The 26,118-nt window shown below is 38.9% G+C and overlaps 2 protein-coding genes across 2 annotated transcripts; one reads left to right on the top strand and one right to left on the bottom strand.

The window, feature by feature from the left end:
* Nucleotides 1-1,360: 1,360 nt before the first annotated feature.
* LOC133993296 (lactase/phlorizin hydrolase-like) lies at nucleotides 1,361-12,634 on the bottom strand. Its single transcript, XM_062432209.1, has 18 exons — nucleotides 12,009-12,634; nucleotides 11,471-11,537; nucleotides 10,288-10,365; nucleotides 10,083-10,176; nucleotides 9,020-9,104; nucleotides 8,241-8,919; nucleotides 7,506-8,154; nucleotides 5,686-7,236; nucleotides 5,232-5,500; nucleotides 4,778-5,068; nucleotides 4,481-4,679; nucleotides 4,009-4,211; nucleotides 3,767-3,873; nucleotides 3,415-3,546; nucleotides 2,953-3,176; nucleotides 2,477-2,713; nucleotides 2,132-2,258; nucleotides 1,361-1,385 (listed from the first exon to the last, which is right to left on the bottom strand). Exons 1-18 carry the CDS (start codon nucleotides 12,632-12,634, stop codon nucleotides 1,361-1,363), a joined length of 5,643 nt encoding a protein of 1,880 aa, XP_062288193.1.
* Nucleotides 12,635-15,337: 2,703 nt separating this feature from the next.
* Nucleotides 15,338-26,118, top strand: LOC133993295 (lactase/phlorizin hydrolase-like). Its single transcript, XM_062432208.1, has 17 exons — nucleotides 15,338-15,954; nucleotides 17,034-17,074; nucleotides 17,230-17,342; nucleotides 17,475-17,568; nucleotides 17,794-17,872; nucleotides 18,342-19,026; nucleotides 19,109-19,757; nucleotides 20,027-21,577; nucleotides 21,728-21,996; nucleotides 22,357-22,647; nucleotides 22,956-23,154; nucleotides 23,926-24,116; nucleotides 24,367-24,473; nucleotides 24,684-24,815; nucleotides 24,998-25,221; nucleotides 25,415-25,651; nucleotides 25,904-26,118. The coding sequence occupies exons 1-17, from the start codon at nucleotides 15,338-15,340 to the stop codon at nucleotides 26,116-26,118; spliced, it is 5,694 nt and encodes a 1,897-aa protein (XP_062288192.1).

Below are 26,118 nucleotides of genomic sequence, written 5' to 3'. Positions count from 1 at the left end.
TTATGAAATAAAAAGTATTTGTTTGTAAAATGCGCCTGTTAGTCTCTATAAATCGATTCCAAATTGTGTTTTATTAATTTCTATATGTACTTCCTGTATGCGGGGTGCCGGCCTAACGGGAGTCAATGCAAGCCCTCAAACTTTTGACAAGCACATGACCTGAAGCTGCGCTCATTGGCCTGCGTCACGTTTCCCACGGGCACAACTCAGTGCGCCCCGGACACGCCCACTTTTATTGGCAGCGAATTGTTGTTGTTTCATGTTTTTTAATCTACTCTTTCTTTGTGGTGGCTTTTTCTAATATACTTTTCTTTTTCCCCGTGGGAGTTGGAAGCCGTGGCCCGCTTTTGTCTGTCATTGTCAGTCGCTACTGTCTGTTTACGGCTATCTCCGTGGATCATGGATGTATTATAATGCCGTGGACCCGCAACAGACTCTCTTCCGGGTAGGAGTGCGCACGATTACATAATGCGGAAGGAGAAAACAGGCAGGTCACTCGGCCAATCATATCATTCGGACCGAATGATATGATTGGTCAGAGTTTTCCCTGAATATTATTAGAATGGAATAATGTTTTATTTCTGTGCCTGGTTGATCGCTCTAAGATTTTAGAGTTCCATTACCATATTAATAGCATTTTAACATAAACAAAAAAATGTGTGAAAATGCAACAAAGGTAAGGGTAGCTTTAATATGAATACAGTCATCTAGTGTCAACATCATTCTGCACATTGAAGCTCAAACTAAAGGAATGAGAAGAAAAACATTTTTGAATGGAGGGGGAATTTGAACCACAGCTAAACAAATAATCTGCAGCCCAAAAACTTTTACTAAAAGTTGACATTCGTCTTTAACATTCAGACAACCCAAACACCCAACTGAAGATATGCAATAATGCAATATATTTCAAAATATGTTACAAAAGATAGCAGTTGTCCAGGTTCTGCAAGTCACAATCCAGTATTTCATGTATGGTGCAATATTTTTTGTTTCCCAATGTAACTGCAGATGATGTTTATCTTTCAAGTATCATATCAAGTATCTAACAACACCATCTGGAAATGTGCGTCATACATGCCTCACACATCGTGTGAATTAAGTGTTGTTATTTTTTATATCAGCTTTACTTCCTCCTTGTGATAACTTCAAATCGTTCTCACACATGCTGACAAACGGCTGTCCGTTTTGTAACCATTGTTGCTGAGGTTGTTGGGTTGTTTGTGTAGTCCAGTCTCATATTTCGGATCGAATGTGGGATTGAACATATACAGTTACATTTGAGAAGTCGCCATTTTGAATAAAGAACAACAAAATAATTTTTTTTTTTTTTAATGTAGCCTCCAGAGCCAGCTAAAGTCTGTCAAGAGGCCCACTGAACCGAGGGTCTGTATAAAGGATCATTATAAGATAAATATGGAGTTTCTTCTGTAAATTATGCAAAGATATTCCAGTAGAGCCTGTAAATGTGAATTATATGTCCCCTTTAAAAGCTTGTCCTTGCTGGGGAAGCAGTGATTGTGTTCTTTCTACTGCTAAATGGTCTCACAGAGAGGCTACACAGTCAAGGAGTCTTTATAGAATCAACTGTATTTATGTAGAGACAGCAAAGTGACACATTTTAAATATAGCAGTTACTGGTAGCATTAAGTTGAACATTTGGCTTGATTACAGTGGAGGATTATCTCACAAGGCTGAGTGCTGGCTTGATGCTGTAGCCAAAACATTTTTATTTTACTTCACACATGAGGTTTTAATTTTAAAGAGACCCAACATTCCCACATGAGCAAGCACTTAGCGACAATGGAAAGAAAAAACTCCCTAAACTGATACTTGAGAACAGCAGTAACATATTGTATGGAAGAAAAATAAAAGATACCTCTTGAATCATGCTCTTACAAGCAATGCATATCTTAAAATACTTAATTAAAATGCAGTAATTTCACTAAATGTTTATATTAACATGCAGCTCAGAAATGTACTGATACAGGATGATGTATGTTGGACTTCTGTTACAACTCTTTATGATTGTGACAATTAAAATTTCCTCTCCATCTTCATAAATTCAGTATGCTGTTTTTCTTCACTCTTTTTTGCCTTAAATAAACAATAGGATGACAAAATGGTGCCAAACATCGCAACAATTAGCAGAGCAAAGGTAGTATTAAGTCCAGTCTCGGCATCACCGGCAGAGAGAGTCATACCAAGGAAGCTCACAATGTTGTCAGAGGGATATGGGGATATAGGTGGTGCACTTGTTCCTGCAGAGAAGACAACAATATTACAGATTTTTTGGGATAGATCGCTTACAGTAACTGCAAATCTCAGTCGTATGTTTTCCACACCTTCAGTATCACTTATTATTCATGTGTGTTATTCTATTCTATTAAAGAGTGCAGTACATAATCCCAGTATACTTAGAGTACTGTGTGCTGTAGGTTACATAATCAATGATTAGATTTCCTTTCCATCACTTTACCTTCAGGCTCAGGTTTCAGGCACTCATGGGGTCCAGAGGCAGGGTCTGGGAATCCATTGCATTTGATGATGGTGGAGTAGCGGGAGACAGAGTTCTTTGCCGCTCGAGGAAGTTTGGGGTCTGAGTGGTTGACATAGAAAAGGCCAAATCTCTCTGAAAATCCAGTAGCCCACTCCAGGTTGTCCATTAGAGACCAAGCTGTGTAACCGCGAATATCCACATCATCTAGCAAGTAAGCTGCAACAAATAAATTAATACCTTTGAGAATGAACAATACAAAAAATGCCAACTACATTTTTGTTTTGTGGTCTAAACACAAGTGCTTCAGAGATTCAAATGTTGTTTCATTTCCTAATGCAGAATGAGTGGTCTAATATTTTGTGATCCAATGAGTTGTCTCTATTAAGATTGTTGTCACGACTTTGGGAAATTGTCCATCAAAAAAATATTACATGAAAGTTGTTGGGGTTTAATACCTTTCAGCACCTGGTTGATGTATTTGTCATAGTAGTAACTTCTATGAATATCATTAAGGTCAACAGGCCCGCGCTCTGACATGCCGTTCTCTGTGATGATAATTGGTGGGTTTCCATACTCCTCCTTAATGAAGTTTAATATTCTCCTGAATCCAAACGGTGAGACCTTCAGCCAGGATGAACCTGAATCCAGCCAAGTGCGATCAGCAATGGTTCCTGCACCCCTGAAAAGATCAAAACAATTAAATAGTTTTATTTCACAGATAATAACTTCAAATGTAGCACACAATGAAATTCATTTTTCAGCAAATACAGATATGAATTTTTGCATGTTCTAAATGAACTTGACTATGTAAAGGACAATAAAATCATAAGTGAAGGAGGTGATTCATTTTCCTTTGGGGGAGCACATTTGCTTGCTTCTCCTATTTGGTTACTGTAGGTAAGTTAGTACACCCTTACCTATCAGCATCATAGTGTTGAAGGCCTCCATACTCCACAGGGAAGGCCAGGACTGTTGTGTAATGGTTGAACCCAAAGTAATCATAGGTACCCTTAATCCTTTTTATTTCATCAGGAGTGAATTCAGGCAGCCTGGGGAGATTAAAGGGAAATTATTGAATTTGCCTGTTCAATGTAAAATAAAAAGCTCCACTGGTTTGCCTAATACACAAATAAGAATACACATAATTGTACAAAATTGTTTATTTGTTTAAAAGGCAACTATGCAGTAAAGACTTTCTGATACATACTTCACTCATGTATTTTCTGTTTTGTAGTATTTTTTTCTTTTGGGCTTTTATCTTAGTCATACCGAGATTTTGAGAGACCAGCGGCTAAACTTCGTTCTCGAATGATTGTCTTCATCATATTGCTGTAGTCTCCATTGAATATAGGATGGGCAAACCAGCCAATGTAAAACTGCACAAAGAGACACACAAAAGCTATAAGAGACATTAACTCCAACTTTTGTCCTACATGTCTTATAAAATATTAACTCTTTGAAAGGAATTTGTGTATGCTTTGCAAATATTTCCTTTAAGTTTTTTTTAGTACCTGCACCACACGTTTTGCGGCATCAATGTCCTCCTGTTTGTAGGGATTTCTGGGTTCTGACCAGTCAGAGTTGATGGTAATGGAGATAATGCCCTTCTGTTCGGCCCGGTATTTATCATTGTAGAGGTGCCAGGCTTCAGCATGAGCTTTTATCAGGTTGTGACCCACGATGTAGGGCAGAGTGCCTGGTCGGAAACTGATCCCTATAAACATGAGGAGCAATTTGGTAACTTTTAAGCTTAATTAAAAGACTTTAGTGCTCATTTATTTGCTTTTTTGCTTCATGTTGTTTTGTCATCTCTACCTCAGTCACATTTAGTTTATTTAATGATCTAATCAGTTTGAGGAGCATATAGAACAAAAAAATAAACAATAAATGGCAGCTCAATACATTTTAATTAAAAAACAAACAAACAAACACAACAACCTAGCATAGTTTGCTTGAAGATACAAAGCATTAAATAAAACATACCTGGGGCAGCTGCTCCATAGCCATGGCCTACATTGGCTATATTGTATGGCTCATTAATGGTGATCCAAAACTTCACTTTGTGGCCCAGACGGCTAAAAATGAGGTCAACATAATCCCTATATTTGTCAATAATAGTCTCATTCTCCCAGCCCCCAATTTTCTGCAGCGCTTGTGGAAGGTCCCAGTGGTAAAGGGTGATCTGAGAGCAAAGGAAAAGCAGTTCAGGTGTACTGTGTACCGAATTTACCAACTTAACATTGCAATTTGTTTGGAGACACTAGTAAGAGTTACACATACATGAGGTTGGATGTTTGCAGCAAGCAGTGCATCCACCAGTCTGTGGTAGTAGTTCAGTCCAGCCTCATTGATGTACTTGGTGGTACCATCAGGAAGAACCCTCGGCCAGGATATAGAGAAACGATAATGGGTCACCTTAAGTTGCTTCAATATAGCAACATCCTCTTCTACCTTGTGGTAACTGTCGCATGCTATGTCCCCATTGTCATCGTTAAACACTCGCAGAGGTGTGTGAGCAAACTGGTCCCAGATGCTGAGACCTTTTCCATCTGCTCTCCACCCCCCTTCAATCTGGAAAAAGTGAATAAAAAATAGAAACTTCAGTAGACAAAACCAAGAAAGGAATATCATGTATATTCCTTTTTCTAGTATGATGTAAGTAAAAATTAAATGTAGGCATTTTGGTCAAAGTAATAATATGTTATTTCGATCTTGTTTATCTCTAAACAGTCACCTGGTATGATGCTGTTGCTGTACTCCAGATGAAATCCTTCCGGAAATGTCCATGAATTTGCTTCTCATCATCTGGTGTAGGGAAACCATTGTCTTTTATGACTTGGTAGTAGAAATGAGCTGAGTACTTGGGCGTTCTTGGCCGGTTTGTGTTAGTGAAGTCCACATGGTGTAACCCAAATCCAACTTTGTACCCATTAAGCCACTCAAAGGAATCCATGAGAGATGTTGCTATGTATCCTTTCACGTTCACGCCATCAAGTTCAGAGGCTATTAAAACATATCACACACACACACACACACACACACACACACACACACACACACACACACACACACACACACGCACACACACACACACAAACACACACACACACAAGGAAAAGAGATCAGGACTAAAATTCAAAATGGTTATAGCAATCAATAACATAAGAAATGTACTTGAGCAAATGCACCTTTGAGAGCCTCATCAATATAGGTCTTGTAATAAAACATTCTGGCAGAGTCATCCCAAGTTGTCCTTGAATCTGTAGCTACTCCATTCTCAGTAATGTAAATATCTGGATTTCCATATTCCTCTTTGATCCAGTTCAGGAGTCGTCTCATGCCCCATGCTACAGCTCTCTGTTTGCTGATGGCAGTAGTTGGAGAATCACTTTCCTCTGCTTCTGACAAATCCCGATCATATTCATATGACTGAGGAGTAAGCCTCAATGTAGCATGCTGTGCAATCTTTGTAGTGTAATGATTTACACAGAACATGTCAGCAGTCCCCTTGATGTAGTTCTTTTCTTCTTCAGTAAAGGAAGGTAGTCTTGACTCTGAAAGACTTTGGAGTTCACTTTTGTTTCCAACTTGCCACTTCATTGCATCTGGATAGTCACCATTCTTGAAAATGGGATGTGCAAACCAACCCAGTTGGAACTGCAGAGCACGATCCGCAGCCATCACTTCACGTGGAACATTGACATCTTTAGGTTCAAACCAGTCAGCATTGAGAGCAATGGATACCAGACCACCTTGGGATTTGCGATACTTATCATCATACGTGTGGTAGGCTTTAGCATGTGCTTTTATCAGATTGTGTGCAACTTTGTATGGTGCAGTTCCTGGATTCTTAACATTTGGTGGAATCTGTCCAAGTCCATATCCCGACCATGCAATGGTGTGAGGCTGGTTGAAGGTCATCCAAAATTTCACTTTGTCTCCAAAGGTGGCAAAGCAGAAGTCACAAAAGTCATTAAAAATGTCAATCATACCAACATTGTCCCAGCCACCAAGCTTTTGCAGAGCCTCAGGGAGGTCCCAGTGGTAGAGTGTTACCATGGGGGTAATGTTGTACGCTAACAGGCCATCAATGAGTCTATTGTAATAGTCAACTCCTTTCTGGTTCAGGGAAGTACGCTGACCATCAGGAAAGATTCTGGACCAGGACAAAGAGAATCTGTATGACTTCACCTTCAGAGCTCGCAGCATGTAGAGGTCCTCTTCAAGTCTGTGGTAACTGTCACAGGCCACATTTCCATTGGCATCAGCAGGGATACTGCCAGATTTATTTGTGAAAGTGTCCCAGACACTCAGTCCTTTCCCATCAGCATTCCAGCCACCTTCAATCTGGTAAGCTGAGGATGATACTCCCCAACTGAAGCCTTGTGAGAAAGTGCCATGGTGGTACATTTTTCTTTGGAATTTCGACTGATGAGAGAATTTCTCCCAGACAACCTTTGATTTAGATGGAACCTCTGAGGGTGGTAAAGCAGTTGAACGGTGGTGAGGTTGCATCTCTACCCCTTTAAAAACATCACCCTTGTGTGATCCAAAGCCATTTTTCTGGATAATCTGAGAGTAGAAATATGCAGACTGCTTTGGAGTCCTGGGCCTGTCTGGTGAATCAAAGTTGACATGGTGAAGACCAAATCTTTCACTGTAGCCTTGTGGACCTTCAAAGCCATCCATGAGTGACTGGACAGTAAACCGCTGCACATTTACTCCATCCAAATGTATAGCTGTTGAGACAATAAAGAGCTTCATCAACCATGTAACATGGCTTTGTAGAACAAGTTTTGAAAAAGATATAAAAGAACAGCATATTCAAACAGGTTTAGATTTATTAACATAAACACGAATAACCATTTGCTGCACTTTAAAATGATTAAGTTGTAATTGAAATAAACCACATTTTAGAACAAATCTCTTACCTAATAATTATCCACCTGACCTATAATACATGAAATTATAATGGTAATTTCAGTAAGAACTACTCTCTACAACATACCTTTCAGTGCTTCATTGATGTAACTCCTCATGTACTCTATTCTACTGGTGTCATCGATAGTGTCTCCACTGTACTCTGTCGGCATACCATTCCCAGTTATATAAATGGGCACTTTGTTAACGTTCAAGTACTCAGTGGAAATGTATTTTAGAAGCCTTCTCAGTCCCCAAGGTGTAGAATAGATCCAGTCAGAAGCTGTGGAGGACCATGATGGGTCCACATGGGCCTTGAAGTCACCCACCCCATGAGGACCAGGTGTACAACCACCATTACTGTTGTTGACCAACCGGGAGGTGTAGTGGTTTAATCCAAAAAAGTCAGCGGTTCCACGTATCCTCTGGCTCTCTTCAGCAGTGAAAACTGGGAGGACGGCAGGTGCAGAGTGGGAACACTCTTTTTCTTTCTGGTCAATCTGAGTCTTTAGTGCTGCAGGATAATCTCCATCGACAAATATAGGATGTGCAAACCAGCCCAGCATGAACTGCAGGTAGCGATCGGCAGCTGCTTTGTCTTCAGGTCTGGAGGGGTCCATGGGCTCAGCCCAGTCAGAGTTCAGTGCAATGCCCACTTTCCCCCCTTGTCTTGTCCTGTACTTGTCATTGTAGACATGCCAGGCCTCAGCATGGGACTTGAGAATATTGTGAGTGACCTGTAGAGGCATGATAAATGGTAAGGTGAATGTATCAGAATAGTGTATCAGCATGTATTTACAGTACAGTAAAATATTGGTCTCACCTGATAGGAGGCAACCACATAGTCCTTTACACCAGGGGGATGCTCACCAGTTCCATACCCAGCGTGGCTCACCACCCAGGGGCTACTGAATGTGTTCCAGGTCTTGACCCTGTCTCCAAACCTGGAGAAGCAAAAGTCTGCATAATCCTTGAAGGCTTCAACAATATAAGTGTTAGTCCATCCACCTTGGTCCTGGAGTGTCTGTGGTAGATCCCAGTGGTAGAGAGTGACAACAGGTTGTATGCCCGACTCAATGAGAGCATTGATCAGCTTGTCGTAGTAGACGGCCCCTCTCTCTGATTGGCTGTCCCGGTGGCCTGAGGGGAAAATACGGGCCCAGGAGATGGAAAACTGGAAGGTGTTGACATGAAGACCTCGCAGGAGATAGACATCATAATCCACCTTGTGGTAACTGTCACAAGCTAGATCAGCTGTCTGATTATCAAAAACCTTGTTTTCATGACCAAAACGGTCCCAAATGGTTTCTCCCTTCCCACCTTCTGCCCAACCGCCTTCAACCTTGAAGGACTCACTGGAGGTGGCCCATTGGAAGCCAGACGGGAATGATTCATTGAGAAAAACATCTCTTCCTGTTGTCATCTGGGCCTCAATCTTATCCCAAACACTTGGATAACTGTTTCTAAGTGCTGTCATTCCACTGTAGTCTGAAAAACCATGACTGTTGGAAAAGAGAATTACATAGAATAACATAAACAGGCATGAAACAAGTTTTTTTTAATATATATGAATCAGTGCATTTTACGAAGGTAAGATGTTACCTGGCACGGGACTCCTGCATGCCCAGCTTACCCAACATGTCCATCATGTCACATCCTGCAATCTTCAGGTCATTGTTGTTCAGGACTGTAGTGAGTTCAAGACAGTTTTATGATCAACATTAATGATATATAGAAACACAATTATACAACTTTTTTTTAAATTTACAAATTCTTAATATCATTTATTTTCAAATATACGATATTTTGATATATTTGATCAAACATTTGTTGTTTTTCCAAGCAATTTGCTGCAAATGAAGGCTGCAACAAGAAATATATATAATTCAGGCATTAAATTTGAACCATGTATTCCTTATCTAACCAATAAAAAAACTGCTTTTGAAATATTCTTGCTGCAGTTCAATTGACAGCTGGGCAGATTGTTTAGTGAGTGTTTGATGCATTAACTACTAAATGGAAGAGCAAGTCTTAAACCTGTGCTCCACCATGCACGTGATTTTCCTAGAAAACCTTTGCGAGGATCATAACAGGAAGAATCCATTCTAATCATTGCCATAATAACACATTTTATGATTAAAAAATGATAAGGGTTTATCATATTGCGATATATAACAGATTAGACGTCATGCTCAGCCATGGACTGTAAACCACTTGGCTAAGATTATGTAGGTAATGGTTTTCATCCTTTAAAGAGTTGGGTTTATAGATTGTGTAGAAAGGGAGCTTTTAGAGTTAGTCTTGATTTTCCTTGGTTTGTTGTGTGTATTTACTCTTTTAGTGCATTTTGGATTGCTTCATTATGCACAAATAGTAAGTAGTTTCAATTGATGGAAAGAGAGATAGAGAAGCAAAGGCGTTAGATTGAAAAAGACACAAGCAACAACTTAATCCAAACTTTCATTTGCACCTATAATAATATATGATATAATATGCAATTAAGTAAGGTTTATAAATAGTATCTATAATTATACGAGAACAGTGTTTTGAATGTGGGTATGTTATATTAGTCAAATTAAATACCAATGCAACATTATGGCTTTAAAGGACAACAATAATCATCAAGGTGCAAAGAGTTGTATTAGTTCAGCTAGAATTCATTTACCTTGCAGGAAATTGCCAAGGAGCTGGAACTGACTGTTGGAACAATCATGAATAGTCATCTTGTATATCAAGACAGGCAAATCCCCACTGGTCATCTATAACATACCATAACATAATATGCATGAACACTTTAATGCTATAATGCAATACCAAAACAAAAGATAAAAAATCTAAGGGTAAAGAAACATTTTGTAAAATAACAGCACCTGTAAGCTCTTCAGCTCCTTTGCAAAGTTAGATGGTGAAGCACAGTTATACTCAACGTGCACTGACAAGAAATCCACCTGTTCAAAATAGGAAAGATATCACAGTATATTATCTGACACGTTTCATAATTAAATCAAACTGCTTATGCAATTAACTATATTTTAGTCTTATTACACTTGTCTTGTAACACATTTATGTAGTATAGATGCATATATATGGATAGCCAAGTCTAAAAACAGCTACATTGCTCAGATTTCTGTGCAAGAACGAGCTCACATACATTATTTCAAACAGAAATAATATATTAAAATAGATATTGTGCCTCCAGTTAAAAGTTTGACTTCATTGAAAGCTTAATCATTGCTATGACAGCGGGCAGAGACAAGGTGCTGACACATGATCCTTTAGTATTTATTGCCATAGAGTTAAGATAAGGTGTTTTGAAAGGTAGTCAGTATACTTTGGAGCATGCTGAAGATGTACAATAAATGATTAAATATAAAAAATAACGCACCGTCAGAGCCTTGCCTGTGGGGGAGGGTATGATTATCAAGCTATCAAGAGTTGGAAAACAATAAAATTACTGTTGTTGGACCTCTATATGCACATAACAGCTATTACCAGAATACATTTACCACTCTGGTTCTTGGAAAGGTGTGGCTAGATAGAGGCTTTACATAAAAGAACAAAGTGTATTATGATAATGAAGTGAAAGGTGCCTAAGTAAACATTTGAAAATCCACTGTAAGCTGGAGTAGGACGGTCTGAACTGAAGTCTTGTATATTGAGAGAACTCCTAAATCCAAATGAAGTCATTGAGATTTATCTAAATGGCTTTTGTGCTTTTTCGAAGCAAAAAAAATGTAAGCAGCTGTGGTTTAAGTTGATAAAGGGACAAGAGACATGCCTTTAATAGTGTTTATTAATGCACACTACTAGTAGAATGTAGTGGGCTCAGAATATATTTTATTTTGCATCTACAGTCACTGTGATCACTGAATTTTGTTGGAATGCATATAAAGTTGATTGTAAATCAAAAAAATTAAAATTTCTCCATCAACATTATGGGGCATATTTTGATAAAAACAGATTGGAATCAACAATAATGATAGTACAGTTACCTCTAAATACACATTCAAAATGAGTGTCAATTTTCAAGATAACATAGAAAATGTATCTTACTGTATTTGAAGCTTTGATCTGGGAAAGAATAGCAACATCACTAGTTCTCAGCCCAATTGACAGACGTCTCTCTGTAAAAATAAAGGGATGGAGGCACTCTTAACACAATGTATTTTGAGGAATATCTCTGCAAATATATTTATTTCACCCAGCTGAGGTATTTCTGTCTTTTCAACTAAACATTATTTGGACACATGATGATTTTTGTTTAGATTAATGTTCATCATGTTTAGATTTATTTAATTGATGATACCATTCAGATCAGCACAATTATCTACACGTGTAATCAGTGCCCTATATGTCTGGGTGAAGGGTTTACGATAGAGATAATTGGTTGCTGATACATTTTTACAAGGGAGTGTATGTGTTTTTCAGTGTATCTCAAGATACACTGAAAACACAATATATGACGCAATATGTTGATTATTTCTTAATATTTCAAACAATCAAGTGTGACAACATGTGATTATCCTTCTTAAATGACAAATTCTGTATTAATCATATTTTTAACCTGTTCCTCTTCTTATATCAGTCTTACTCACCTTTGTCAGGAAAGCGATGATGGTAAAGCTGGTAAATGTTCCTGTTGAGCTCGAGGATATTTTTCAGAGGACTGGGAGCACCGGAAGCCTGCCCATTATGCCAAATATCATCCAAGTCACTCAGTGTCACCCAGGAGTGTGCCAGGGCTCCAAACTCTTGGAAGGCAAACTCGGCATACTGCTGAAACTTCTCAATCAGCTCCTGGCTCTCCCAGCCTCCGTACCTCAATCTCAGAACTTCTGGTACGGTGGATCCATGAAGGACAACCAGAGGCTGAAGGCCCACCTCCACCAGCTGCTTCAGCAGGGTCTGGTAGCAGGTGACCACAGCTTGCTGGGACTGCCCAGGGAGGCCTGTTGGGTTGAGTTGAGCCCATGACAGCGGCACTTTGAAGTGGGTCACCCCTCTGCTTTGGAGGTACTCAAAGTACTGCCTAGAACCTGGAGGTATGGGATCACTGCAATCAAAGGCATCATTCACTCCGCTGCCTGAGCTGCTCACCGGTTGCCTTGTGAGAGGGCCTGAAAGAAGCATGAAGTCCTCCTGTCCATTCACCTCACTGTTCCAGCAACCATACAGACACAAAACATACAGGGACACAACACACAACCAGTACTTCATTGTTGCTGGAAAAGGATGAACTGATGCTAACCACTGATCGCAGAGCTTTATAAAGCTATGCTATTTTCTTCTCATTGCACAGTGACAAAATTGAGATCAATATCACATCCAAATGGTACAAATTACAGTGTTTTATTGCAGCAGTGTGATATGGTCAGAAAGACTTTGGACTCACATGCCAAGATGATAACTGTATCGCTGTTTTTTTCTTTTCTTAAATGTCTACTTTTCATGAGCACACAGGTAAAGCACAAGATAATATGGCAGCTGTCAGTGGTAATGAGCCGTATTCTTCTTTCCTGAGACCTATACAGGTTTGGTGTTTATCTTCAGAGTCCTTCTTCCACACTTAAACTATTTTTGACAACTATCATTGTATCAATCATAATTATTATCAACAGACCCACTCACAATAATCAAATTTCTAATGGGTTAAGGATCACCACATTTAACCCTTTGGATTCATTAAGGATGAATACGGAAATCCAGCAATTTGAGGACACAGAATGGGCTTTTAGAATGAGGAAATAAATGTTGCTGCCTGTACACTCTCTCTAAACTAATTCAGGGGACCTTTACTCATTACTTAAACATATAGATGTGAAATAAAAAATCAAGTTCTGAGATACTGTTAGACTTTTTACTTGTAATTGTTATTTTATTGAGCTTGGATGACACACAAATGATGCCTATTGATTCAATATACTATCATGACTTGATTAAAATCAGTTGATCAAAAAATAATTTAATTTTAAGTAAGTACAATTTGATGACGTGTATACGGCCCACAGTTTACCTCTCCTGAATGCGCGCGCGGGCATGTTCAAGGCCAGACCAGTGACCACAGCTGAAACTCATCGAAGTATTGTGTTGAATGGTAAGTCATTTAATGCTTAATAAGATATATGTGCATTCGCTCAGGATTCTGTTGGTGATAGCCTACTGTAACCGAATACCGAAATCTGGAAGTCCTTACTCTGAAATTTGAGCAGTGTTGATTAATGTTAGCCGACAGTCTGTGTGCCGAGGTAATTTTAAGCTAGTAGCTGACCTGTAGCCTGTCACTGATTGAGTAGGCTTAAATGCGGGAGTAATAGGTGGCCAGGTAGCCAGGGAAAGCTAACTTAATATGGGGTTACCCATTAGCCACCGCTCCGGTTAGCATGTAGGCTAGCTACGTTTATAAACTACAAGTAGCTACCTAATTTACTTTCGCTAGCTGACTAACAAACTAGCGCACAAATAGGTCGTGTGTTATCAATTTAAATACTTGCATTCATGTTGACAACTATTAAGTTCATGTTACTTAGAAATGCGTTTTATTGTGGCCAAAAGGCTACTTCACAATACTAAAAACATTGCTTTGAATTAATGTAATTCTGCCAGCAGTTGGCTTAACTTAAAAATTCTAGTGGAAAACGTTAACATATTTTTTCTTTGTTGACCCAATGTTTTATTTGTTAGAGTGTAGTTTTTAAAGATATAATTGATAGATCCCCATAATATCCAGATAGCATGACAAAAATGTTGTTTGGATTATCTAATTGAAAAGATGTTTATGTTCAAACTCTTTTTATTAATAGTCTTGGGATCTCAATAACAACAATGCACAGATAATGAAATTATAATGAGTCAGTTTGTTGTTTACTGAGAGGGAAAAGACATCATACATTGCACAAAGAGTTGCAATACATTAATGATGAGAATCGCTGAATCATCTGTCCAGATGTGTCTTAATCACATTTAAATTTGCATTTGATAAGGTGTGTGTCCTTGATGAAAAGAATTGATTGGATTGGAATTTGACAAAACTCAACAATCATGCAGTTTTGGAGAGGACTTTGACCATTGTACATGATCAAATTTGTTAAGCAGACATAGGTAGAGAGTATTCATGCCTAAACTTCATGTTCTACAAAAAAACTGTGATGTATGATGTGTAATATCAGCACAACTGCTAACATAAAAAATAGTAATAGATGCAATAATTATGTAATGACCAGTTATTATTATAAGCTACCTGCTGTAGGTGAGGACTGCAACACATTCCCTGGGCCACCATTAACATTTGAACCCTGAACTTGAACACAAGCACTAAGTGACATAACCTGGCTAAACACAGACTTGGAGAAAAACAAACAAACAAAAAAACAAACAAAAAAACAAACAACAAAACAACAGATTTGGTATCAATAATAATAGAATGATCTATAACTTAGATCACCCCTAACCTCGGGGTGAACTCAAGTGACTGTGGGCGTTTATGTAAACGATAGTAGTTCATTATATATTTTCAATTATGTTTCATGACACTGCAATATTGATGTTTTTATTGCAACCATGTTATACAACACTGCATATCAGTTTTTATACAGTGGTGTAAACAGTATTTTTATAGTTTTAAAGCCAGATATGATTATATACCTTTAGCTTTTATTTCTTCTGGACCTCTACACATATGTTTATTACCTTTCATCATAAATATCTTCTGTTTTCTCTTTGTCCCTTTGAATTTGATCAAAGGCACTTGAGGTTGTGACCACTCTTACTAAAGATATCATAACGTATCATAGTAGTGGTGACCTTCTTGCAGGAGTGTCAGTTATGAAACTCTGGTCTGACTGAATGTTTAAGCTTGTAAACAACATGCCTATAAAAGGTGAGCCATCCAGGGGCTCAGTCACCTCCTCACACTCTGACAATATGTCATGCCTGTGGAAGCTTCTCTTTGTGTTTTTGATAGCTGTGTATGGATGCAAGTGCCAGCAAAATGATGAGCAAAATCAAGCCATTTTTCTTGCGGGTCCCATGACCAACGAACAGGTGAAAGACCTGAATGTTAAGCCTTCCGAAGGGGCACTGATGGACACCTTTGACTGCACTCATCCCATACCTCCAGGTTCTAGGCAGTACTTTGAGTACCTCCAAGGCAGAGGGGTGACCCACTTCAAAGTGCCGCTGTCATGGGCTCAGCTTCTACCTACAGGCCTTCCAAGCCAGCCACAACAAACTGTTCTTACCTGCTACCAGACCCTGCTGAAGCAGCTGGTGGAGGTGGGCCTTAAACCTCTGGTCATCCTTCATGGATCAACAGTGCCAGAAGTTTTAAAATCGATGTATGGAGGCTGGGAGAGCCAGGAGCTGATCGAGGTGTTCCAGCAGTATTCAGAGTTTGCGTTTAGAGAGTTTGGAGAGCTGGCAGACTCCTGGGTGACTCTGAGTCACTTGGAGGAGCTGAAGGATGCTGAGCTACAAAACGCCCTCGTGGCACACACCAATATTTACCACCGTTACCATCAGCTGTTTCCCAGGGGAGGTAGGAGATCAATATTTCTTTCTTCAATTCTTTCAGCATACTCTGAACCTATGTTGGACTCTTCTTTGATAGGACTAATGATTTCTTGAGTAAAACATGTAGATTTAGGGAGTACGCAAACCTTTGAGTGTCTAGACTTAAGAAAATATATAAACTGCCTTTTGATTCCTCAAACAGCTCAGCACTTATCTTTATTCTGTATATTCCTTTTTTCCTTGCTATTAACACACATACTTATTGTCTGAATTGTTTATAGCTCAAGCACTTTTAAAATCATTTATTGTTCTGCTGCATTTTCATTGTGTTTATGTTTTCATGGTTTTGTAATTTTATGCTGTCTTGCTGCAAAAAAAAACATAATTTGGTCAGTCATTTATCAAAACCTATAAGATGCAAATGTACTAAAATCTTCTATCTTTAAATTTCCCCTTTAAATTGCTTGTATGATACACATACATTATCTGTCAGGTTACTGCAACACATTATTGCAGCTTTACAGTGAAATATTAGAACCAAAGAAGTCATATTTTGGATGGCTTCATCAAATGTATATCTTACACTGTGTCAACGGAATCGTTGGGTTCTGCATTTATAATAAAATTATGCTGATTTGAACAATCATTGCTGGATTAAAGAGGTAAATTATCACAGGCATTTGCAAAATGTCTCTAAAAAGTAATACATATTGGCAGAAGCTAACATTTGAAAATAGTTGGCCTTTTTCAGGTTTGATTGGGGAGATATTAAAAACAGATGTTCTTTCTCATTTTATCTTCTTTTAAATACAGGCACCAGTTAATATTAATAATCAAGTCCCTTTAAATGATTTGCTAATTTACCTATGATCTGAATGATTCAGGTGCAGAGATTGCTTCGTCATAAAATATAATCATTCTTGTAATATTTTTCACCTTTGTGCACAATAATTACTAAATGACTGATTGATGAGATAAAGGTTTCCATATCTGTTCACCACATATAAAGGTCATTGCAATGTAGTAATGCAGGGGAAAGGAGAGTGTGCTCTCTCTGTCTAATAGCAGATACAAAGTATAATAAAGTGTGAATTAACTTGTGTTTTTCAGTATCCATTGGGTTAAAAGCTAGCAAAGTCCCAATCATCTGTGACACTCAACTTCTGGTAAGCTCATAACAACCATATTATTGTGTGACTAGTATTGATATAACTTATATGAATAAGACTTCTCCTAATAGATAAGCTGTTAGATAAGCTCTTTGTTAGCGTGATAAGGAATTGTGAAAGGTTTTCCACACTGAGCTAAACACTCATATTCATCTCTATTTCAGAAAAAAATAGATTTCCTGTCTATTAAAATTCAATATGACTGTACCACTGGAGGAAACCTCGCTGAGGAATTGCAAAGTGTCATGGTATGTAGAATAAAAAATACAGCTATGCATAATAAATTGTGAGCCCTTGCTGTCCTAGTTGGGGAATTACTTACTTAATTCATTATGAATTGATTACATGCACTTATGTTGAATGTCTCTGTTATCTTGCAGCAAAAGTGTGAAGAAAAACCCATTCTTTTTTATGAGGTGAACATCAAGGACTGTTCTCCTTATCAGTTTTTGTCTGATAACAACATTTTAAAAGGTGTTCTTTCATATAACTGTATGAATAAAGAGTTGCAACTTGAGATATACTGTAATAATTCACTATTATAAATGTGATTATTTGCAATTCATATTCAGACCTTTGTATTATTAAGTCTTATAATGAAGAATAGTATCACATATTCAGATAATTGTATAACAATGTACGATAAAAGTATATGACACGTGATATTCATAACACATCTCCTTTATGATACTTTTACAGTGCTGAGCAATGTCAATCAACATGTTCTTGGATTTGACATGGTGGATCTGTTGGGTCAAGCCGACATCATCTCAAAAAGGTATTACAATACATATAAAATATTAGGGATTTAATTAACCCTAACCCATGTATTTTACTTGTGGGAAAAAAAATGTTGTGGAGCCAGTTCAGCCAAAAAACATGTTATTGTTTATTCAGGAGATGTTTTGACTAATTTAGGATACAAATTGTACAAATTCCACTCTGACAATTCTGTCAACAAATTAAAACAGTGTAAAGTAAACACACTGCAAATGATTCCCAGTGTGAGAGATGGGGAGAAGAGTTTCAAAGGAAGGAGCAGAGTGAAGCCTATAAATAGATAACATGTTTTGGTATACTGCACTACAGTATATTTGTATGCTCATATGTGTGTACAGGGGAAGTATGCTTAAAAATATTTTTATGCACAGAGGAGGGTTCTGCCCTCATAGTTTCTCCTTACGTATTGCAGTCTAATTTTGATTCTAACGTCTTGTTTCTTTTATCTTCACTCATTTACATCAAAGTGATGCCACCTACAACAGAAACAATATTCAAACATCATCATGTTCCATAACCTACTGCAAAACATGGAATAATTTTGCCACCATGACCTCATATGAACGAGACACCTTCCTGAATGAGTCCTTTCCTGTTGACTTCCAATGGGCCACTTCTAGTGAGTCCTTCAAGATCGAAGGCGGTTGGTCAGAAGGTGGGAAGGGAGAAACCATTTGGGACCGTTTTGGTCATGAAAACAAGGTTTTTGATAATCAGACAGCTGATCTAGCTTGTGACAGTTACCACAAGGTGGATTATGATGTCTATCTCCTGCGAGGTCTTCATGTCAACACCTTCCAGTTTTCTATCTCCTGGGCCCGTATTTTCCCCTCAGGCCACCGAGACAGCCAATCAGAAAGTGGGGCTGTCTACTACGACAAGCTGATCGATGCGCTCATTGAGTCAGGCATACAACCTGTTGTCACTCTCTACCACTGGGATCTACCACAGACACTCCAGGACCAAGGTGGATGGACCAACACTTCTATTGTTGAAGCCTTCAAGGACTATGCAGACTTTTGCTTCTCCAGGTTTGGAGACAGGGTCAAGACCTGGAACACATTCAGTAGCCCCTGGGTGGTGAGCCACGCTGGGTATGGAACTGGTGAGCATCCCCCTGGTGTAAAGGACTATGTGGTTGCCTCCTATCAGGTGAGACCAATATTGTACTGTACTGTTAATGATGATACACAATTCTGATACATTCACCTTACCATTTATCATGCCTCTACAGGTCACTCACAATATGCTCAAGTCCCATGCTGAGGCCTGGCATGTCTACAATGACAAGTACAGGACAAGACAAGGGGGAAAAGTGGGCATTGCACTGAACTCTGACTGGGCTGAGCCCATGGACCCCTCCAGACCTGAAGACAAAGCAGCTGCCGATCGCTACCTGCAGTTCATGCTGGGCTGGTTTGCACATCCTATATTTGTCGATGGAGATTATCCTGCAACACTAAAGACTCAGATTGACCAGAAAAAGAAAGAGTGTTCCCACTCTGCACCTGCCGTCCTCCCAGTTTTCACTGCTGAAGAGAGCCAGAGGATACGTGGAACAGCCGACTTTTTTGGATTAAACCACTACACCTCCCGGTTGGTCAACAACAGTAATGGTGGTTGTACACCTGGTCCTCATGGGGTGGGTGACTTCAAGGCCCATGTGGACCCATCATGGTCCTCTACAGCTTCTGACTGGATCTATTCTACACCTTGGGGACTGAGAAAGCTTCTTAACTACATTTCCACTGAGTACTTGAATGTTAACAAAGTGCCCATTTATATAACTGGGAATGGTATGCCGACAGAGTACAGTGGAGACACTCTCGATGACACCAGTAGAATAGAGTACATGAGGAGTTACATCAATGAAGCACTGAAAGGTATGTTGTAGAGATTGGTTCATACTGAAATTACCATCATAATTGTATGTATTATAGGTCAGGTGGATAATTATTAGGTAAGAGTTTTGTCTAAAACATGGTTTATTTCAATTACAACTTAATCATTTTAAAGTGCAGCAAATGGTTATTCTTGTTTATGTTAATGAAACTTAAACCTGTTTAAGTATGCTGTTCTTTTATATCTTTTTCAAAACGTGTTCTACAAAGCCATGTTACATGGTTGATGAAGCTCTTTATTGTCTCAACAGCTATACATTTGGATGGAGTAAATGTGCAGCGGTTTACTGTCCAGTCACTCATGGATGGCTTTGAAGGTCCACAAGGCTACAGTGAAAGATTTGGTCTTCACCATGTCAACTTTGATTCACCAGACAGGCCCAGGACTCCAAAGCAGTCTGCATATTTCTACTCTCAGATTATCCAGAAAAATGGCTTTGGATCACACAAGGGTGATGTTTTTAAAGGGGTAGAGATGCAACCTCACCACCGTTCAACTGCTTTACCACCCTCAGAGGTTCCATCTAAATCAAAGGTTGTCTGGGAGAAATTCTCTCATCAGTCGAAATTCCAAAGAAAAATGTACCACCATGGCACTTTCTCACAAGGCTTCAGTTGGGGAGTATCATCCTCAGCTTACCAGATTGAAGGTGGCTGGAATGCTGATGGGAAAGGACTGAGTGTCTGGGACACTTTCACAAATAAATCTGGCAGTATCCCTGCTGATGCCAATGGAAATGTGGCCTGTGACAGTTACCACAGACTTGAAGAGGACCTCTACATGCTGCGAGCTCTGAAGGTGAAGTCATACAGATTCTCTTTGTCCTGGTCCAGAATCTTTCCTGATGGTCAGCGTACTTCCCTGAACCAGAAAGGAGTTGACTATTACAATAGACTCATTGATGGCCTGTTAGCGTACAACATTACCCCCATGGTAACACTCTACCACTGGGACCTCCCTGAGGCTCTGCAAAAGCTTGGTGGCTGGGACAATGTTGGTATGATTGACATTTTTAATGACTTTTGTGACTTCTGCTTTGCCACCTTTGGAGACAGAGTGAAATTTTGGATGACCTTCAACCAGCCTCATACTATTGCATGGTCGGGATATGGACTTGGACAGATTCCACCAAATGTTAAGAATCCAGGAACTGCACCATACAAAGTTGCACACAACCTGATAAAAGCACATGCTAAAGCCTACCACACGTATGATAATAAGTATCGCAAATCCCAAGGTGGTCTGGTATCCATTGCTCTCAATGCTGACTGGTTTGAACCTAAAGATGTCAATGTTCCCCGTGAAGTAGTGACTGCTGATCGTGCTCTGCAGTTCCAACTGGGTTGGTTTGCACATCCCATTTTCAAGAATGGCGACTATCCAGATGCAATGAAGTGGCAAGTTGGAAACAAAAGTGAACTCCAAAGTATTTCAGAGTCAAGACTACCTTCCTTTACTGAAGAAGAAAAGAACTACATCAAGGGGACTGCTGACATGTTCTGTGTAAATCATTACACTACAAAGATAGTAAGTCCTGTCACAGCTCAGCTTAAACCTCAGTCATATGTATATGATCGGGATTTGTCAGAAGCAGAGGAAGGTGATTCCCCAACTACTGACATCGGCAACCAGAGAGCTGTACCATGGGGCTTAAGAAGACTACTAAACTGGATCAAGGAAGAGTATGGAGATCCAGATATTTACATTACAGAGAATGGAGTAGCTACGAACACCAAGACTACAGTTGATGACACAGTCAGAATATTTTACTACAAAAGCTACATCGATGAGGCTTTAAAGGGTTAGTATTCTCTTCATTTATTGCAGTTCAATATCAAAGCTAGATTACCCAGAATAAAATACATGCCACCTGTGACTAGCAGCTTCCATACATGTTTGAGTTTTACTGATAATTGTATTACTTATATCTTAATACTTATATTTTTTACAGCTCATAATCTTGATGGCGTGAAGGTGAAAGGATACATAGCAACATCTCTCATGGATTCTTTTGAGTGGCTTCATGGGTACATATTTGGATTTGGGCTGCACCATGTGGACTTCACTAACCCAAACCAACCAAGGACACCCAAACGCTCAGCTCATTATTATTACCACATCATGAAGGACAATGGTTTCCCTTTACCAGATGATGAGAAGATACTTTACGGACAGTTTCCCACAGGTTTTAATTGGAGTTCTGCAAGTGCTGCTTTCCAGGTATGTATAGCCAAGGCTACCATATTTATTTTTCTACAATGAATGAAAGAAATAAGGTACACTGGAACTTCTTAAGTACGGTTGAGAAAAACAAAAAGAAAAATCTTTTCTGTATTCATATATAAATTGTTTGTGAAAGTCAAGTATGTTTTCTCTTTTCATTCAAAAAGGCACAAGCTTTAATATGTCAAGAAGCTATTTGTAAGACAGCAATCTTTATTAAAGATTTTACAAACACTCTAAGTAGCATAAGGTGAAAAGCAATATTCCATAGCTGTTTTATCTGTGCTGCTGAGGTATATACACAGAAGTAGGAGTTTACCATGCTTAGTACTGTAAACAACTATTTTCTGATTTCAGATTGAGGGGAGCTGGAGAGCTGATGGAAAAGGATTCAGTATCTGGGACGAGTTTTCCCATACTCCATCGAAAGTGGCCAACTATGATAATGGCGATATTGCTTGTGATAGTTACAACAAAATTGACGAAGATGTGGCAGTCCTGAAGAAGCTGAAGGTGACCCATTATCGTTTGTCCATATCCTGGCCCCGTGTGCTTCCTGATGGCACCAACAGCCACATCAATGAGGCTGGACTGAACTACTACCATAGATTACTGGATGCTTTGTTAGCTGCTAATATTCAGCCCCAGGTAGGCAGTGTTGTCTTTGTTATCGATAAATATAAGGTCTCAGAAATTTCATTTAATTTAAATTTCATAACAAATTAATGATATGTGTGGATGAGGTTTGATATCGATCATGTGTAAAGGATTTTTATATTATATACTATACTGAATACAAGGCTTAAAACTTGTGTGTAGGATTTAAAAGTGTTTGGCTTTGGTGGCTCCTAGTTGTAGCATCAAAAAAGGTAGATAGCAAGGTGTGTTTAACTGCACTTTACCCTCAGGATGTACAGCACTGTAGTCCACATTTTCTCTTTCCCTTTATTTTTTAGGTGACCCTGTACCACTGGGACCTTCCCCTGGCTCTGCAAAAAGTGGGTGGCTGGGAGAATGAGACCATTGTCCAAAGATTCAGAGATTATGCTGATGTTTTATTCAGCCAATTTGGAAGCAGAGTAAAGTTCTGGATCACTCTGAATGAACCCTACATTGTAGCCAACCTTGGCTATGGAGTTGGTAATTTTGCTCCAGGTAATCAAACAACTCTCACTAGAGATACTTCTAACTTTAACCAGTTATTGTGCAATTGGTTTAGACTGATTGAAAACAGTTCAATCCCATCCTAGTACTAATAAGCACTTATTCTCTTTTTTGAGTCAAACCATCTTTTTTATCCTTGATCAGAGAAAGAAACTTACAAAGTCAAGTTTGCTGTAATTTGTGCTGCTCACCAATATTTCGCTCATAGTCTCTCTATAGATATGATTGTGTAACTAATTCTTAAAGACCCAGTTCACACGTGTAATAAGACAAGGAAAAGTCTGCTTTGATGTGTCTTACAATAATCTTTGTTTTTTTTTAAGTCATGAATTTCAATCATTTATGTGCTGGTCAGAAGATTTCTCCTACTTAACTGAAAAGTCCATTCTCAGTGTATGTGCATTGGAGGCTCAATGTTTCCATGTCACACTTGTTTTATACTAGACCATGATTCATTTCAAACTAGTTGTGATATATCAAATCAAACTTCTAAGTACACATTGTAAACTGAGTGAGCACAGAGAAACTTTCCTCCCTCAGCAGATGAATGCGAAAGCAAACAAGCTCAAACATCAAAGTGACGTAACAAAAAGCAAAACACATTTCCTAGCAGAGGACTTTAAGAGTGCCTTAATAACATGACATAATATATGTTTCTATTTACTGCTACTTAATATCCTATATTTTAAAAACATACACACTGCTGTACGATACTTATTTCTTAATGTGACAGTACTGTTAATTACACCTCAAATGTTTCAGGGATTACAGGTAAGGAGTATATTGCAGCTCACAACCTGATCAAGGCCCATGCTGAGGCCTGGCACCTTTACAATGACAAATACCGTGCAACGCAGGGTGGTCTCATCTCCATTACGGTCAATTCTGATTGGGCGTGGCCACAGAACCCACACAAGCAAGTGGATGTTGATGCAGCCGAGCGCTACTTGCAGGTAGATAAGATGTCAACATTAAAACTACTTTGCACTGTTTTTTTGTTATTGTTCGTTTTGCCTTCACACTTTTGTGAGTAGGGCTTGATACATCAGAAATTGCTCAGATAGTGTCAGGAATAGTGCTCAGAAAAGCTTGTCAAGTGAAGATATAACTGCCTTTCAGTGAAACGTTCTAGTACACATCCATCAAGTATCCAAAGCAGATTAATAAATATGAATCTAATATATATTATAATTTATTCTGCAGTTCTTTCTTGGCTGGTTTGCCCATCCCATCTTCAACGGGGATTATCCTGACGTAATGAAAACAATCGTCCGTGAAAGAAGCCTTGCTGCAGGTCTCCCTCAATCACGGTAAATGGAAAATACATCATACCATCAAAAACACTGAAATTAATGTGGTTTCATATATAATATAATCAAGGAGTAGGCGGACATTTGCAATGCACTTGTTGTTGACTAGTAAAACTAACTGCTAGGAGTACTATGTCTATGTCTTTAATGTAAATATAGAAAGATTCTGTATTGGATTTTTTTTTAAATACTCTTCCTCTCTTAACAAAGGCTTCCTGAGTTCACTCCTGAGGAAGTTAAGAGGATCAAAGGGACTCACGATTACTTTGGCCTCAATCATTACACATCCGTTCTCTCATTCCCCATAAACTATGGAAATCTGCAGACTTATGAAGGAGACAGGTAAGCTTGAAATAAAAAGACACCTTGATAAGATATTATGGTTGAGAAATAAACCCATAGCTAGATACTTTGACTGTTGAAATATGAATAACATATTTGCATAGATGTACCTGGAAAAAAGGTTGTCTTGGACAGTAACAAAGTCAGAGTTACATGTTAAACTGAAAAAATCTGATGTTCAGGGGTGTTGGAGCCACCTCAGACTGGACATGGCTTGAATCTGGCTCCATCTGGCTACGGATCACTCCAACTGGATTTAGGAAACTCCTCAAGTTTATCAAGGATGAGTATGGAAACCCGCCTATCTATGTTACAGAGAATGGGATCTCAGAACAAGGAGCAGTGGACTTGAATGACATCCACAGAATATACTTCTATGAAAACTACATTAACCAGGGCCTGAAAGGTACCACAGCCAATAAAAATAAAGTATTGAACAGAACCATGGACATTTTATTGCTTTTGATTGTAGAATTAAATTACATTTCCCATAGCTGATTTTGCATGCCTGTTTTCCAAATGTACAGGTCAATAAGAATGTAATACTTATATATCTCTTGTTATCATGAGCAAATAAGCACTTCTTATTGATCTTTTAGCCCTTGTTCTGGATGGAGTTGATCTGAGAGGCTACACAGCCTGGTCATTAATGGACAACTTTGAGTGGGCTTCTGGCTACGCTGAAAGATTTGGACTATTCTACGTGAATCACTCTGACCCCACTCTTCCTCGCATCGCTAAGAACTCAGCTTCTCGCTATGCCACCATCATCGCTTGCAATGGCTTCCCAGACCCGGCTCTCGGGCCCCATGAGTGCTTGAAGCCTGAAGCTGAAGGTAACGTAATGCTGAGTGCACACATTCAACAACTATGTAAAATTTAGGAAGTAGTGCTGCCTCTAGATTTGAATTATTTTCACACTTACAACAGTATGCAACATCATGAAAACAAATGTGACTGATGCTAGATCCCATCCTAAATGTAAAGTAAGTAGTAAATAATGAAATTGTCCTTGTTTCTTGTCCTTTTTCTTACACCAGCTACAAGTTCACCAACTCTGACCACAGAAGTTACTCTGACCACAGAAGTTGGTGGTACAATTGTCCCTATTCTGCCTCTGAACATGGTGGACTTCTTGGGTCTGGAGCTGTCATCTCATGACGCTGAGGTGGCACTTTATGTCATCTTTGTATTCCTTCTTGTAAGTGTTCTTGGTATCGTCTCTGTTGTATATTGGTTCCAGAAAGCAATAAAGAAGTCAAAGGAAGCAGCTGTAGATACTGTTAAGATGGAGAGACTGTGA

The sequence above is a fragment of the Scomber scombrus genome, chromosome 13 (genome assembly GCF_963691925.1).
Source record: "Scomber scombrus chromosome 13, fScoSco1.1, whole genome shotgun sequence".
NCBI lineage: Eukaryota > Metazoa > Chordata > Actinopteri > Scombriformes > Scombridae > Scomber > Scomber scombrus.
This window is presented reverse-complemented; position numbering and strand designations above follow the sequence as displayed.

Coding starts and splice junctions, on each gene's coding strand:
- LOC133993296 (XM_062432209.1), bottom strand. CDS start 12,634: ATGAAGTACTGGTTGTGTGTTGTGTCCCTGTATGTTTTGTGTCTGTAT. Junction 9,105..10,082: donor CCTTGGCAATTTCCTGCAAG/GTAAATGAATTC, acceptor AACTCACTACAG/TCCTGAACAACAATGACCTG. Junction 5,501..5,685: donor TATTGATGAGGCTCTCAAAG/GTGCATTTGCTC, acceptor ATGTTTTAATAG/CCTCTGAACTTGATGGCGTG.
- LOC133993295 (XM_062432208.1), top strand. CDS start 15,338: ATGTCATGCCTGTGGAAGCTTCTCTTTGTGTTTTTGATAGCTGTGTAT. Junction 22,648..22,955: donor CTGCTAATATTCAGCCCCAG/GTAGGCAGTGTT, acceptor TTTATTTTTTAG/GTGACCCTGTACCACTGGGA. Junction 24,117..24,366: donor CAGCCGAGCGCTACTTGCAG/GTAGATAAGATG, acceptor TTTATTCTGCAG/TTCTTTCTTGGCTGGTTTGC.